The sequence below is a fragment of the Petaurus breviceps genome, unplaced genomic scaffold (genome assembly GCF_028583685.1).
Source record: "Petaurus breviceps papuanus isolate PSGF00001 unplaced genomic scaffold, PetGlider_PUasm1.0 490, whole genome shotgun sequence".
Taxonomy (NCBI): domain Eukaryota; kingdom Metazoa; phylum Chordata; class Mammalia; order Diprotodontia; family Petauridae; genus Petaurus; species Petaurus breviceps.
Genome location: NW_027186352.1, coordinates 2,011,091 through 2,026,353, shown reverse-complemented (window position 1 = coordinate 2,026,353; position 15,263 = coordinate 2,011,091). Strand labels below are relative to the sequence as shown.

Here is a 15,263-nt window from a genome sequence, read left to right as displayed (position 1 = left end):
CTCCAGCCCCGCACCTGGAGCCCTTCTCCAGCTCCTCCATACCCAGAGCCCTTCTCCAGCTCCTCCATACCCAGAACCCTTCTCCAGCCCCACACCTGGAGCCCTTCTCCAGCTCCTCCATACCCAGAACCCTTGTCCAGCCCCTTTCCCAGTTTCCTTCTCCAGCCCATCATGGCTAACCCAAGGTGGTCATGTCCTTCCTGACTGCCACAGAGACAAGGGTGGTGTAAGAAGTGGAGTCAGAAGCCCCCTCCCCCTCCCCCTCCCCCTCCCTTTCACCCTTTGGGGCTGCCCATCATTCTTCTCTGTGAGTCTCTCCTTTGGTTACTGGAGAGACGAGGAACTATGCAGCCTGAGACCCCATCCATACATGGGGTCTCATTAAATACCAAGCGGCCAAGAAAACCCTTGCCCCATCATCCCAGACTCCCCATAGGTACTTACTTTTCCCTGTTGAAAATCACAAAGTCTTGCTGGATGGCCTCAAGACACTCTTGAAGATAGTCATTCTCCTGGTTGAAAAAACATACAAGTGAGTCCGCTGTTCCTTGAGGAGGGCTGAGGGCCAAGGCCAAGATTCCATCACTGGCGCTCATCAGCACACAGTGGCCCTGCCACACCTCTTAGAGCGAGTCATCCCCCCACCCAAGTCTCAGTTTTCCTCTCCAAAAAATGGGAATGATGTTTGCTTTTCCTACCTTGGGCAGGGACTTTGTAAGGAAAGTGCCTTCCAACCCTTAATGCTCTATAGAAGCAGAAGGAGCAGTGATTGTTATGAGGCTGTAGGAAGGAGGAGAAGGCTGGCCTGGATAGGGGCACCTGCCCCTCTCTTTTCTAGTGTGGCCCACAGCTAGATCTGCTCTGATACCCCAAACCAGTTCCCAAGTATTCCTGGGCCTCAGATCCATCATTTGAATTGTAGACCACTGGGACACTGTCCTTGACATACTCAGCAACCTTCCAAGAAACAAGAGTGACCTGAGCTCTCCAGGCATCTCTTTGGTCCTCACAGCAACCCTGTGAGGTGGGTGCCAGATATACCCCCCCATCTCTTATGTGAGGAGCTGAACATTTTTAAACAAAGCATAAGACTGTGTGGAGGACTAGGGAGAGGAAAGCCTTGAGATTGGGACCCCAATTAAGAGCCGCCTGCTCTAGTCCAGGGGAGGCTGTGTGAGTGAATGCTCAGTGCTTTAAAGCCCTTTTACCCACTATCTCATTCGATTACAAGCTCAGGATGATTGACTGGATATGGAGATGGAAGGAAAAGGCAGGACAGTGGCTGGCACTGAGATTTTAAACCTGGGGACCTGGAAGGACAGTAAGGTCCCTGGCAAAAAATAGGGAAACAGCAGAGGAACAACAGATTTAGTGGAAATTCAACTCAGCTCAACTCAACAAGTACACACCATATATATATACACATACATCGAAAGGATACATGGCACAGATGCCAAGACCCAAAAAAGGACTTCTGCCCTCAAAGATGCCCATTGTCCTGGGGGCACATGGAGCAGTCCCTCTGGGCTCAATCCCCAGTGCATCCTGGCACTCTTATGTCCCGGTCTAAACATGGGAAGGACTGTTCTAATAAAGCAGATCCTGAGTCCTCACTGGGGGCTTCCCCTTCACCTTTGGCCAGGAAACTCAGTTGGTTCTTATCTGGATGAGTCACTTAACTTCTGCCTGCCTCAATATCCTCATCTACAAAATGGGGATAGTAACAGCATCTACCTTCCAGGATTACTGTGCTGATAAAATCAGGTAATATTTGTCCAGTGCTTGCAAACTGAATGCATTATATAAATGTTAATTATTATCCCCCCAAAAAAAGGTTTGTCCAGATGGTGCAGAAGAGCAGTGGTTACAAAGCATTTCCTTCAAGACTGAGACTGCACTTTCCCAGAGGAACCCTGATGCTGGGGCACAGGGATTGAAAGGAGGCCAGACTATAAATGACCTGTGTTAGTGCTAAGTACACATGTAGACAATGCATTCAGTCACAGGAAGTCACAGCTCAGGAACACCAGAGCCTCCACATCCCATCCTCCTCTGGAGAAGCGACATGAGCTAATGAGGGGCTGGGGCTGGTGATGGTGGAACCATTCTGCTGCTGGGCTTGACAGGACACAGTGGCTCCAGTAGGCAGAACTGATTGCTGTTGGGCTGGGCCCAGCAGGCCATTCGTCTGTCAGGCTGGCTCCTTCCTGTGCTCTGTTGCTTCTGGAATGGACCAGGAGGCTTCCTCAGAGGCTGGAAGGGACCAAGCAAGCTGCTTTACTGCTTTGATGCTGCTGTCAGGGCTAGGAAGGACAGAGGGACCTTCACAAGGACCAGGGAGGGCTCTGCTGGGTGAATCAAATGGTTAGGTTCCCTCTTTTTTTTTTTTTTTTTTTCTTTTTGGAGGGCAATTGGGGTTAAGTGACTTGCCCACGGTCACACGGCTAGATTTTGTGTGTGTGTGTGTGTTAAGTGTCTGAGGCCGGATTTGAACTCAGGTCCTCCTGACTCCAGGGCCGGAGCTCTATTCACTGCACCACCTAGCTGCCCCTAGGCTCACTCTTTAGTGGGGAAATGTCATCCTCATCACTCCCAGCCTCTGGTTCGGCTGGGTCTGACAGTACACTTTTCAGTTGGAGTTTCCCAGAGCTCTTTGCAGCGAGGGCAAGGAGCCTCAGGGTAGAACTGCAGAAATCGCCCCTTGTTGGCTGCCTCAAGCCTTGGCTCTCTCCGTCACTTCCAGGCAAAGAGACAGAGAGGTCGGGCCTCTCTGGCCTCTGCCTCAGGGCTCTTAGTCTAGTGCAGAACAAGCTCCGTCTCCTTAAGGCGGCCAACCTGTAACACTTCCCAGATTCCTGATGGGATTTGAGTGAACTGGGACAAAGCTCTTGAAGCAGTTTGTGCCCTGGGATAAGCTGAATATGTCACTAGCCTCTTCACGTGCCGCTGAGCTGCTCACGCCTCAGTCCTTCCCCAAACGATGGTCCGCTTTGCTTCCATCTATTTGAAAGGGCCTTCCCTCGGCATCTCGGTGCCTCTCTGCCCTTCCGCTCTGCCAAGCCCAAAGCGCTGCACTTGGCACACAGATCACATGCACAGACTGATGCAGAGTAGGCACAGTCATGTCACGGAAGACGAGAAGGGCCCTTTGAGATGCTGCTGGTGAATCCAGGGGGAGACATCCCACAGTGGGAGAATGTCCCACAGACAGACCGAGATGTGGAGCTCACGGACTCGGGAGAGACGAGGTTGTGTGCAGAGAGCACAGCTCTCAGGCTGTAGTATTTAATCCTACTAAATAGCAGCCCAGAATAGCCGTACGCAGCTTTCCGTCCAGTGTTTAACGCATCATGCACACTACATTCCGCACACTAATCCCGCACACGGACCCCCGCACAGATCGCAGCTTGACCCTCGGCAGGGACTTGCACCCCCTCCGGCTTGTTTCCTCACTTTAAAGAGGCTCAGGTAAGAAGCCGCGCTTGGTCACAGACCGTCAGTGGCAGTCACATGTGGACTGGGTCGGTGGCTACCACTAGCCCTGTGGTTTCGGGCCGGTCTGCCTCCAGATGCTGCCTCGCCTGGGGCGGGGCGGGGCGGGGGAGGGCGTCCCGAAGCACTTGGCTGGGCATGCCCTGAGACCACGCTCTCTTTTCTCATCTGGTCATCTCTTCTGCCACGAGCACGCTCTTCCTACTGCGCCGCCCTGCCTCCCCCTAGATTGGGGAGTCGTCTGTAAAAAGATGATCCTTGTGTCCTGGGGGTCGAGGACACCGAAGAGAGGAGGAGCGTGATGGAGACAGTCCATTGAAGCTTGGGAGCCGCCCATTCTCAGGAAAGGACGCTGAGGAACACAATCAGCCCTGTTGGAGGAGCAGCGGAGAAGAGTCCCAAGGGCCGAGGAAGAGAAAGAATCCGGCGGGCTAGTGGACAGCGCCTCCGGGCTGGTGCCGGCTGTGCCTGTGGACTCAGGTGGGGAAGTTAGGGCTTTTGCCCTGGCTCGGAGTGGGCGCATGATGGCCAGGCCGGGCCACCTAAGCACGAGGCAAAAAGCAGAGGCAAGCAGGGTGGCTTAGAGCATCTCTGAAGGTCGGGGTGTCCGCCTTCCAAGTGCAGCTGAGTTTTTAATCCAAGTGTCCAGCTCAGTGTTTCTCCACATCAGATTCTGCCCCAGTCCCTTCCAACAGCTTTTGGATCTTGCATCAGTGATTCAGCTTTGTCCCATCTATGCCTTTCTTCCAGTTATTGACCAAGACATGAAGCAGCCGGGGCCAACCATGGAGCCTTAAGATACTCCACTGAAGACCTTTTTGAAGCTGAAATTCATTAGTTATTACTCTTTTGGAAAGGGCGGTGATTGCAATCCAACATGGTGATCTAGTCATCTAGGCTGGGGAGAGCCAAAGTGGGGAGGCAGTCCTTAGCCAAAAGTGTTCATTTTAGGGCATAAGAGGTCAAGGGGAGGGCCTGGAATGCAGAATTAGAAGGGACGTTCCATCCTATCATTTAGCAGATGGAAAAACTGAGGCCCAGGGAGGAAAAGAGACTTGTCCAAAGTCACCCAGTTAGGAAGCAGCAGCAGCAGGCTGCTCATGATGGAGAATCCACCAGAATTCTGGGAGGGTCCACTCTCTGACACGATGCCTTCCCACTTGCTGCATGAGGCTTTAGACCCCTTCTGGAGAAGCCACAGGTTTTCCTTTTTGTGATGAGGAGGGGTGCCAGGTGGCACCCAATGGCTTACCTTGGAATGGATGGAACACCCGTTGGATCCCAGGGCACTACCATTTAGAGACACTCAAAGACCCTCAGACATTGCTAGGCAAATTGGGACTCTGGTGGCCACGCTGAGAACATCCTTCCTAAGGCCATGTCCTGTTTCCTCAAGCCTTCTGAGCTCCTGCTCTGAGACCATCCACTGCCATCTTCATCTATCCCCTCAACAAGTACCAATAATAAGTGTGAACCATTGGTATAAAGGGTGTGTGATGTGTGCCCAGCATGCCCATGGCACTGGGGAAGCCCTAGGGAACCCCTTCCTTAGGGCACTGAACACTTGTCCTTAGGCCTGCCTTTGTTGCCCTCAGCCTGTGGGCAGCTGTCAAGCCCTGACTCTCCTTACCTCCCCTCTGCCCTTGCCAAGGATGCAGATCTGACAGGGTTGGCTCAGTATAAGTTAGAAATTGCCCTAACACCTCTGGAAAAGCCTCAAAGTTTATTTTGGGTTTCACTGAAATCATTCCAGGAGCAAAAAAATCCCAGGCTCTGGGAAGGGGCTGTGGGGGCCTAAAGGCCCCCCCGCAGAAGTCAGAGTACAGCAGCTGCAGCTGGAAACCATCCAAATGGAGGGCATATGGATCCATTAGAAGGAGGAGGAGACACCTGTCTTGTCTAAGGCTGAACTGTGGAAAGATCACCCAGACAGACCAGAAAATGAACACATTACTCAGGCTTCTCTGATTCCCATCTGGAGCTTGGATATGACTAGAGAGATGTGCTGGCCTCTAGTACCCTCTGCCTGACTCAGGGGTTGCGGGCACATCCTTGTTTCCCTCCCTGGGTCTCAGTTTCTCCATCTGTAAAATAATGGAGTTGTACCTAACAGCCTCCAAGGCCCTTGGAGCTCTAGCTCCATGATCCTAGGAAGAGCTATCCAGCTGGCCCCGAGTCCTGGGCACTCTCCTCCCAACTCGGGCCTTCATCCCCAGGTGGCTGGGCTCCAGGAACACTCACCGACTGGGAGCTGTCTTTGCTGTTATCTCTAGACTTGTTCTTGGCCAGCCTCTTCTTCTTCTTGTGGAGGGGCCTGGACTCCAGGATCATCTCCTCCAGCTCAAAGGTGGGGTCGCAATGCAGGCGTCCTTTCTGTGGGAAGGATGCCAAGGGACAAGCTGTGGCTGGTGAGCCCTGGGGGAGGCCCTCCCCAGAAGGCCTTCCCTTCCCCCCTGCCCAGGCAGCTCGCTGGGCTTCTGGCTCAGGGCAGGCTGCAGAAGCTGCCTGAGCTTTGCTCAGGGCTCAAGGGCCTCCTGAAGGAGGCAGGTGTTCTGTGGGGGACCTTACATTTGGGACGAAGCCAGGCTCCACCTTCTTCTGGCTCAGCTCATCCCACATGATATCAGCTAGGTAAGGGGAGGCCTGGATATCTGTCAGGCTGGAAAAGCGGTGCTCAGGACTCACAGTGAGGAGCTGAAAGGAGAAGCATCGTGAGGTGAGGAGCCAAGTAGGACCACAGACCACAGGCTGAGGAGGGTCCCATGTTGAGGAGAGGGGGCTGTCAGGGACCTCCTGCCCTGGGCTCTCAGCCCTCTGTGCCACAGGACACAGCTGCATTCCCATTTATGTAATCAAGCATCACGTGAATGATCAAACCCAGGGGGGAGGTGAGGGATTCTGGGGAGTTCAGGGGATGCCTGCCTCAAAGCCTTTTAGTGGGTGTATCTCCTGGAGTTCCCAAGGCCTGAGAGGAACCTTCAGGAATAAGGCTGTCTCTTAGGATATCTGATGCCAAAGCCATCTGCTCCAGGCCATCCCCTTCCTCCAGGCAACTGTCCCAGGGCCACCAGTCACTATGGGCTAGAGACCTCTGCCCACCCCAGCCCTCTCTCTGGGGGTGCCTTCTTTATAACTCCCACTAAAGTCTATCACACTCACCCAAGTTTAGTCTGGCCTAGAAACCCAGTAGAACTGGCCCGTCGTCACAATGGTATTGGCTTACACATAGAACCAAAGAAAGGCTGCCCAACCTTGGGCTCCGGCAGGGACCATTTTGGCAGCTCAGCAGTCTGGGAATGTGCCAATGGGGCACCAGAACACATCTGTGTCCTACTGCTTGAGTGGGAAGTGCTCATGAGACAGGGCTGAGGTCACCAGGAACCAGCCGTCAGTCCTGTATCCATAGGCTTTGATTAAATGGCCACAATGCACAGGCTTGAGGGTCCAAGGCAAGGGCACTGAAGAGTAGCCTGGGCCTTGGGAACACCCCAAACCTGGGGCAGGATCCAGGCTCTCTTACTTCCTGCTCCAGTGACCTTGGGCAAGACACCTCCCCTTTTATGGGCCTCAGCTTCCCCACCGACAAAATGAGAGGCTCGAACTGAATGACGTCTCGAGGCCCTTCTGGGTCTAAACCTAGGATCTTGTGATTTTCAGGAACACAGAAGGAAAGGGCAGCCAATGTTCTCCCATTGTCTGAGACCAAAATCCTTTATAGACCCCGTCCTCTGGAAGCACTGAAGCAGGCTCTCACTTTGCCGATAGGTGGCAGCTGCGCTCTATGGGAATTTCCCTCTTCTTGCCATATTGACGGCTGAACATGCATGGTTTGTCCAGCATTGACTTACTGGGGAGAGCTTGCCACTGTCCCTTCCCAGTTTGTACAAACACATCTATGTGCATGCTTCTGTCTTCACACTCACAAACGCACACGCACATGGATGTGGACATAGATACTGAAGACTGAGTATAGACAGCTTACAGTTAGGAGAGGACCTGCCTCTGACTCCCAGATGGGGAGTTCATGTGCGGGCTGGACCCTTCTCTGCAGCTTTTGTCTTAGAGAGAGCCCCAGGGTCACACGGCCAGGATGTGTCACCAGGAGCGCTTGAGCTCAGGTCTCCTTGGCTCCATTTACTGCCTATGTTCTTTCAAATACATATGTATGTGTATGCGTGCATACGTGTATACACACATACACACACACTTACATACACTATGACAGCCAGGAGTGGCATCGCTTGCCTTTCTGTTTGCATTTTAATCGCCCTCCCTCTATTTAAGATTGTTTATCTGGCAGTTTGTGGATTCCCAGGGAATCTATGGATAGATTGGGGTGGGGGTAGGGCTGTAAACTTGGATGGGAAAATTACATTTTTATTTCAATGTAATGGGTTCTGTGTCTGTTTTCTGTTTTACATTTCAAAACTTCATTCAGAGAAGGAATCCATACAATCTACCAGAGAGGTCCATGACCCCAGATGGCCAAGACCCCCAGTTCTGACTCAGGTCAACATGTTCCTTCCTTTGTGCCCGGGCTCCACTGGCCTTGCTAATTTTCACAGCAGTTCCTTGAACCAATCCAAGTCAGAGTCAGGTGTATCCCTGGTAGGGCTGGGAAGCCATTGGGCCCATGGGAGGCCCAGACAACTGGGCCTTGGTGACCCTATCTCTGCCACCCGTGGCTGTGGGGGTGAGTTCTGTGTCACTCCTCTAAGAGGCCTGAACTGAATCACTTTCTCCAAGCCAAAGAACTCTGCACAGACCCTCACAGAGAAAAGTCACATCTCATTAATGATGTAAGTTGCTAGTCAGGTGATATATTGCAGCAATTAAACTGTAGTAACTTTTTTTTATCAGACTCTATATAACTAGCTCTAATTCCATGCCAGGCTGGCTGCTGCACACAGTACACGAAGGGCTTAGCCTGGCCTCTGACTGCTCTAAGCTGCTCTGGGAGGGTTGCAGGGGCAGGGGCAGTTGGAGTTTACCTTTCTCAGGAGTCTGACCATCCCTTGGGACCACGTTGGGGCATACTGGACACTCACAGTGCTGAATAACTGTACCAGGGACTCCACTGGGTTGCTTGAATGGATGTCGTAGGGTCTCTGGAAAGCAGAGGAAATGGAAATCCATCACCTGCCAGCATGTCAGGAAGGAACACCTGTTCTATGTCAATTTCCTTCCCAGCAATGTGACCGCCAACATGAAGCACTAGACCCTTTCTCTCATCCTCATCACCTCTCAAACCTCTCCAAAGTAGGAGTTATGTGCAAGTGATATAGAAATTTCAGCTCTCTCCATGCATGAAGACAACAAGAGTCCTCACATGGTTATAAAAAAATTAACAGAAGAGGAGGCTAATCCCTAAGGCCTAAATCACCCACTAAACACCCCTTCACCCACCAACCACTATCCCCTGGCAAGGCTGAACAAGTCACACACATACTAGCAACAAAACTCAACCCTATGCACCTCCCCACTCCCTTCACCCACCCACCCACCCCAAATGTTAAGGAAAGAGGAAAGTCCAAAGCTTTCTCTAGCTTGGACTGCAGTGGCAATGCTCTGTGTTATGAATGAGGTCAGCTAGAGAATGGAAGAATGGGGAGCCAAGTCAGGTTGTATATGTGGTGCAGTCCACTAAGTCTGAGTGAAAGGAGACTGGAATACAGTTGGGTCAGTTTTATCCCCACAGAAGTCACTTGGGGCAGAGACCGAGGTTCATGAAATATAAATTGCCCAGTATGGGAGGGGGCTGAGAGAGTTTTGAGGTTTCAATTCCCAGGGAAAATGCAATCAAAGTGAAAACAGTCAGAAAGTGAGTAATAGGGGAATATCAAGAAAAAAAGACTAAAATTACCAAATATCTCAAGATCAAGAAAATTCAGTTAAAGACCTTGAGCAAAAGTAAATTGGCCAGTAGAAAAGATATTAATAACAGAAGGGAATATGGTCCCAAATGAGCTAAACATCTGTGTCTATCTATACATCTAAGAATAAATATTACAAGACAAAGGAAAAAGAATCAGCATCGGAGGAGGCAAATGATGCTGTGCATTTCCAAAAGAATGTGGGACCACAAAATGGTCCCAAATAGTTTACAAAAGAAATAGGGATTGTGAAAGCATGATTTTATGGCCTATGTCACTGAAATAATTGATGGAATAGAAAACTTTGAATCCATGGTGGCAAGCCTCACCAAAGAAACAAAAAGGGAATCACTAATTGTAGATGAAATATGCAGAAATGAATGACAAGCTAGAATAAAAGAAGCAAAAACCAATATCATCAAAAGAAAATATAATTTCCATACAAGCAAAATACATTGATGATTTTAAAGCAAAATGCAGGGAGACAGTTTATGGATTATAGGTCTCCAGGAGAACATGAGAAGTCAAAAAATCTGTACATTAAAATGCAAGAAATAATACAACAAAACTTCCCAAAACTTCTGAACACAGAAAACAATGCACCAACCAAAAGAATTCATAGAGGACATTCAGGGGGAAAAAACGTTGTGCTATAAACTTCAGGAAACATAGTGGTAAATTTGACAGTTACCATGCTAACAAATTCTGCCAGAGACTAGTCAGTCAACTAGTGTGCATTTAGTGTCTAATACATGCCATGGACAATGAATGATGAGTGCTAGAGATACAAATAAAAGCAAAAAAAAAAAAAGTAGTCCTTACTGTCATGGAGCTCACAGTCTAATGACCAGGAGGAAGATTTCAAATGTAAAGAGCACAAGACTATTCTGCACTGACCAGAAACCACAAAAGGGAATGGAATGTGTTCTGAAGAGCAAAGGAACCCGAGGCGACATGCCCTGCAAACCTGAGTCTTACCATTAATGAAAAAAGATGGACATTCAATGAAAAGAGGTGTTCAGAGTATTCCTACGAAGAAAACCAGACATGAAGACATTCTTTGCTTTTCATACACTCCAAGAAAGATAAACAGAGCAACTACTGACAACATAAACAAAATAAAAAGAAAGAAACCATTACATGATTTCTTTCTAAAAGTACCCAGTGTGGTCAGGTCAAGGTGGGAGTCAAATAAAGGAAGTGATGCTGGGGAAATAGGTCTCATACATCAGGAGCCAAACCTAACAATAGCTCACCTATTGGTAAATCAATGCTTTGTTTTGGGGTGTGTGTGTGTGTGATTAAATTGCAGAGTGAGAGAGGGCATAAAAAGGAAGAAGAAAAAGAAAGAGGGGAATATACGATGAACGCTAATCAAGTCAAAGGACAACAATGAAAGGAAAATAACTACTATAGTGTCTTTAAAGGAGACCTGCAGGAGCATGGTGAGGAGACTAGAGGAGGAATTGAAATGGGGGAAAGACAGAAATCTTGTTTCAGTGATAAGAAAGTGTCCCACTGAAAGAGACTCCCGTGTGGGAAGAGAAATATTCTATAAATGTAAATAAGCCCCTTAGAATGGGTATAATCTTCAGGGATTTGATCTTTGGAGAAAGCATTCATCCTTCTCAAGAAGGAAAATCAGAGCTTCTGGGTAAACAGACCTCCAAAAGAGTGAGAAGGCATGGACCCAGAGAGGAAATATCATAGCAAATGGGGGGAAAAGTGATCATGGAGAGGCCAGAGACTAGTAATGAACTGCACAATCAAGGACACAGTAACATTACTACTATGGGGCAATACTTCTGTCACCTGCAGGGATCGGTATTTCTAAGGGGGAGGTACAACATTAAAAGGGGAATAAGAGTAAAGATCAATAAGCCAAAAACATAGAAACCACTTAAAAGAGGGAACTCAAAAAGGGATACCTAGAAGCTTTAATTTGATGAGGAATTCAGAGACTAAAAAAGAAAAAAATAATAAGGACCATGAATCAAGAAATGGAAGTCTAGAATTGACAGGAAGGTAAGATTAATAATGAAAAGAGTGTGGGGTGGCTAGGTGGTGCAGTAAGAGCGACAGCCCCAGAGTCAGGAGAACCCGGGATCAGTTCTGGCCTCAGATACTTAACACCCACACAAAAAACCTGACTGTGTAACCTTGGGCAAGTTACTTAACCCCAAATGCTTTAAAACAAAATAAAAAGAATGAGGGATGGAGGGGTGCTGAGAGGGAAGGGAAGAGAGCTGGTAGAATTTGGGATTGCCTCAGTTAGGTTAAACTAAAATAACTGAGGAGATGCAGTAGTCTTTACTGGAGGGTAGGGATCCTAATTAAGCAATTTCTTTCCTAGTATGGCAGGGAATCTGACGAGGAAGAGGTTGGGTCTCCCTGAGCCCTAAATCTGCTGAATCATTAGCCCTGAGACTTAACCTAGGACAAAATATGATAACAGATATAGACTCATGGATTGGTCCCATCTGGCCCCCCAAAAAAGATGAGGCTAGCACTCCTGGTCCAGGAAAGTCTGATAAAACTAGAGCAAGGGCATCTAGCCCACTGAGGAAGACCATCCTAAGTCCATCTGAGTCTCAATTTAGTGGCCAGATTTGCGACTCCTTTGGCAGTCCCAGAGCACCCCCAGTGTTCTGGGGCTCTGATGAGCTCTCTTTAGAGCACTGCTCTAAAAACACCTGCAGCTGCAGTGAAAAGAATGTGGCTAAAAGGCAAGCTCCCTGAGAGCAGGGACTATGGCTTCGTTTCTGTTCTTGTATCCACATCCCCAAGTACAATGCTTTATATACAAAGTGACTAAGAAAGATCTTTTCAGCTCAAAAAAAGAAAGAAAAGAAAACAATGAATTTAGAATCAGAAAACCAGGACTGGACTGATGATCAGACAAGCCACTCCTCTTTATGGAAAGGTGATAGACTCAGGGTGCAGAATAAGACATGCGTTTTTCACCTTGCTCAACATGAGAGTTAGTTTTCTTGACTGTATTTCTTTATTATGAGGGCCTGTGTGTGTATGTTTCCCAGTTTGGGAGGGGGTGGAGAAAACAAATACTTGTTAATTTTTATATAAAGCAAACTAAAATAAAAGTTGTATTTAAAAAGAAATCAATTAAAAGAAAACTGGGTTTCAGATCTCAGCCCATTACTCCCTCTGTGGGGCTCAGGTTCCATAGCACCCCAAGGATCTGGATGTTGGACTAGATGATCCTCAAGGCCCCTCCCTAATGCTCTGTGATTCTATCATACTCAATGAGTGGCTGACATCATTCGCCACGCCCATGCCAAACAATGAAAGCCATACCCAGCCACGGAGCAGCTCATAAGCCATCACACCCATTGACCACCAGTCCACTTCAAAGGAGTAGCCAGTCCCTCTGTTGACAAAGGAATGGAAGATCTCTGGAGCTTCCCCCCACAAAAGAGAAGGCAAGGGTTTAATCACCATAGTTTTCATTTACTGCCTAAACAATCTACTCTCTGAATTCTGCTACATATTTGAGTCAAGGATCATGAATTTTCATCCTTTTATCATGTGACGCTGTGTGACCCTAGACAAGTCACTTCAGTGCCCTAGTTCTCAGCTGTCTCCTCTATAAAATGAGAAGGTTGAACTAAATGCCCCTGAGGTCTCTTCTCTCTCTACAACTGTGATTCTATGGTTTTGCTTTTTTTTCCCCACTGAAGAAAAATTCAGAATCGGAATCGGGGCAGCAACAAAGCTCTTCCAAAGGTATTTCCTCTCAGTTGAATGGCTCTGCCCCCAGCCTGGTGTTTCCTCACCCTAATGGACACAGCTCCCTTCTCTAAGGTGCCCATTTCAAAGGCCCGCCGGGAAGCTAGGCCGGCTTCCTCACCCATGTACGGCTTGGTTCCCGCTAACGCAGTTGCTCGCTCACCATCCCGGATAATTGTCGCAATGTTAAAGTCACTCAAATGAGCATGTCCTTCAAGGCAAAAGAAACGTTTAGGTTGAAGCTAAGTATCTGGGAGAATGTCAGGGAACGACAATGACCCAAGTAACTGCAAAGTCTAGCTCTCAGTCCTTCTCTGAGAGCATTCCATCTGTTCATGGCAGCCCAGGACCACCTCCCCGACCCCCCAACGGAAGGCTGCTGTGCGCCTCACACCTTGGGAAGCTGATTTTAAAAACGAAATGCTATTCTTCTTTATAACATTACCCAAATATATACATATATGTACATATACACACATATGTGTGTAGGTATGTGCATATACACACAGATATATGAGTGTGTATATATACACACATACACATGCTAATATAAATGTATCTACTCTTCTTCCCCCCCTCCCCCCCGGAGCCATCCCCAGTAACAGAATGAAAAGGGGAAGTTTCCCGGCTTCCTCCAAGACTCAGCTCCCCACCCCCAGACCCCTCACCCCTTCCCCAATAGAAGCCAACCCTTGGGACTTTCTCCCACCTGCTGCTAAGGGCTAACATCCTCTAGACCTTGTTTTTGCCTTGCCTTGTCTCCCCAGCACTTGGCACAGTGGCCAGCATAAAGTAAGTCACTAAAAGTGCTTGCTGAATAATTGGTTGACAGAACGCTCATCCAGAGGGACTGTGCCTCACGGGGTTAGGAGGGAAAGGCAGGGGAAAGGAGGGAAAGTAGCCAGGCAGAGCTGGGCAGGTATCCCAGGCAGCCACGTGGGACAGTGGGTAGACTGTCAGGCCTAGACTCAGAAAGACCCAAGTTCAAATCTGGCCTCAGAAACTCCCTGGCTGTGTGACCTGAGCCAGGCCCTGCTACTTGCCTCAGTCTACTCAGCAGCAGAAAGGGGCTAAGGGCACCTCCCTCTGAGGGCCATCATGAGAATCGCATGAAATAACATTTGCCCAGTGCTGAGCACAGCTCTTGGCAGACAGTAGGTGCCCTACAAATGTCAGTTACTATTATTGTGCCCCTAATTGTGGGCCTTAAAGGCACTTCTATAGAACACAGGGCCAGGCCTCATAGAGATGAGTGGCCCAGCAAGTGCAGCATTCCCTAATTCAGGTGGCTGCCATTTAACATTCTGAATGCTGAGAGTCCCCAAAGAAGATGCTTCTGGAACTCATTTCTCACAGAGATTTAAGGCAAATCATTGGGCTAGTCTCTTTGTTCTACAGCTGAGTAAACCGAGGACCAGAAAACTCTGGTGATTTGCCTGGAGTCATACAAATGACAAGCCAGTGGCAAAATGAGTGCCAGAACACAAGTTTCTAATTCACAGCCCTGTCCTGGGGACCGTAGCACACTGACCAAAGTCAGTCTAAGGGAGGCCAATTAGCTGCCTCCCACAAAGGAGGATGCACCCAGACAGCTTCCCATTGGCAAGCTCTCCAGGGGCACTGCAGATATCATTCGGCTCCCCAAAACACTCCTGCAAATGCTTTGGAAACCCCAGCTATGATGGAAATGGTGGCTGCCCGGATCCAGGTACCTGGCCGTGGATTCTCAGGCTCCCCTGGGTATGCCCCTACCTCCCATCCCCCCACTTCCAGTCTTGTTGCTGGGCTTGTTTCCGTACCTTGTTCATCCAGGAGAATGTTGTCTGGCTTCACATCTCTGCAGAAGGAGAGGACAATGTGTGAGGCAGAGGAAAAAAACTGTTCTTATTCACTGATTGCTGCTGATGCTCTTTGGGTCCCAGTCAGGTGGTCAGGGGGCCTTTGGGTCCCCTTCTTGTTTCTGCCCTAGACAAGACCTCCAAAGGCTCCAAAGGCACCTCTCCTGGACTTTCCTGGACCTTCCCTGGGCTAGTTTCTTGAGCTGCCCCCCTTCTAGAATCTATCCAAGCAGAAAGTGGGGCAGGGGTGACATTCCACAGATGGCTGTGGTGGGATGTGCCCCAGAGGGTCTAAGAGGGCTGCTATCACCTC

The 15,263-nt window shown here is 49.1% G+C and overlaps 1 protein-coding gene across 1 annotated transcript in view; it reads right to left on the bottom strand.

The window, feature by feature from the left end:
- STK32C (serine/threonine kinase 32C) overlaps window positions 1-15,263 on the bottom strand; it is a 206,941-nt gene that overhangs the window by 2,862 nt on the left and 188,816 nt on the right. The window contains exons 5-11 of the mRNA XM_069101686.1: window positions 14,912-14,949; window positions 13,234-13,323; window positions 12,681-12,784; window positions 8,484-8,600; window positions 6,061-6,186; window positions 5,734-5,865; window positions 445-512 (exon numbers count right to left, since the gene is read on the bottom strand). Of these exons, the coding sequence (XP_068957787.1) occupies window positions 445-512; window positions 5,734-5,865; window positions 6,061-6,186; window positions 8,484-8,600; window positions 12,681-12,784; window positions 13,234-13,323; window positions 14,912-14,949 (675 nt within the window). The remainder of the gene's footprint in view (window positions 1-444; window positions 513-5,733; window positions 5,866-6,060; window positions 6,187-8,483; window positions 8,601-12,680; window positions 12,785-13,233; window positions 13,324-14,911; window positions 14,950-15,263) is intronic.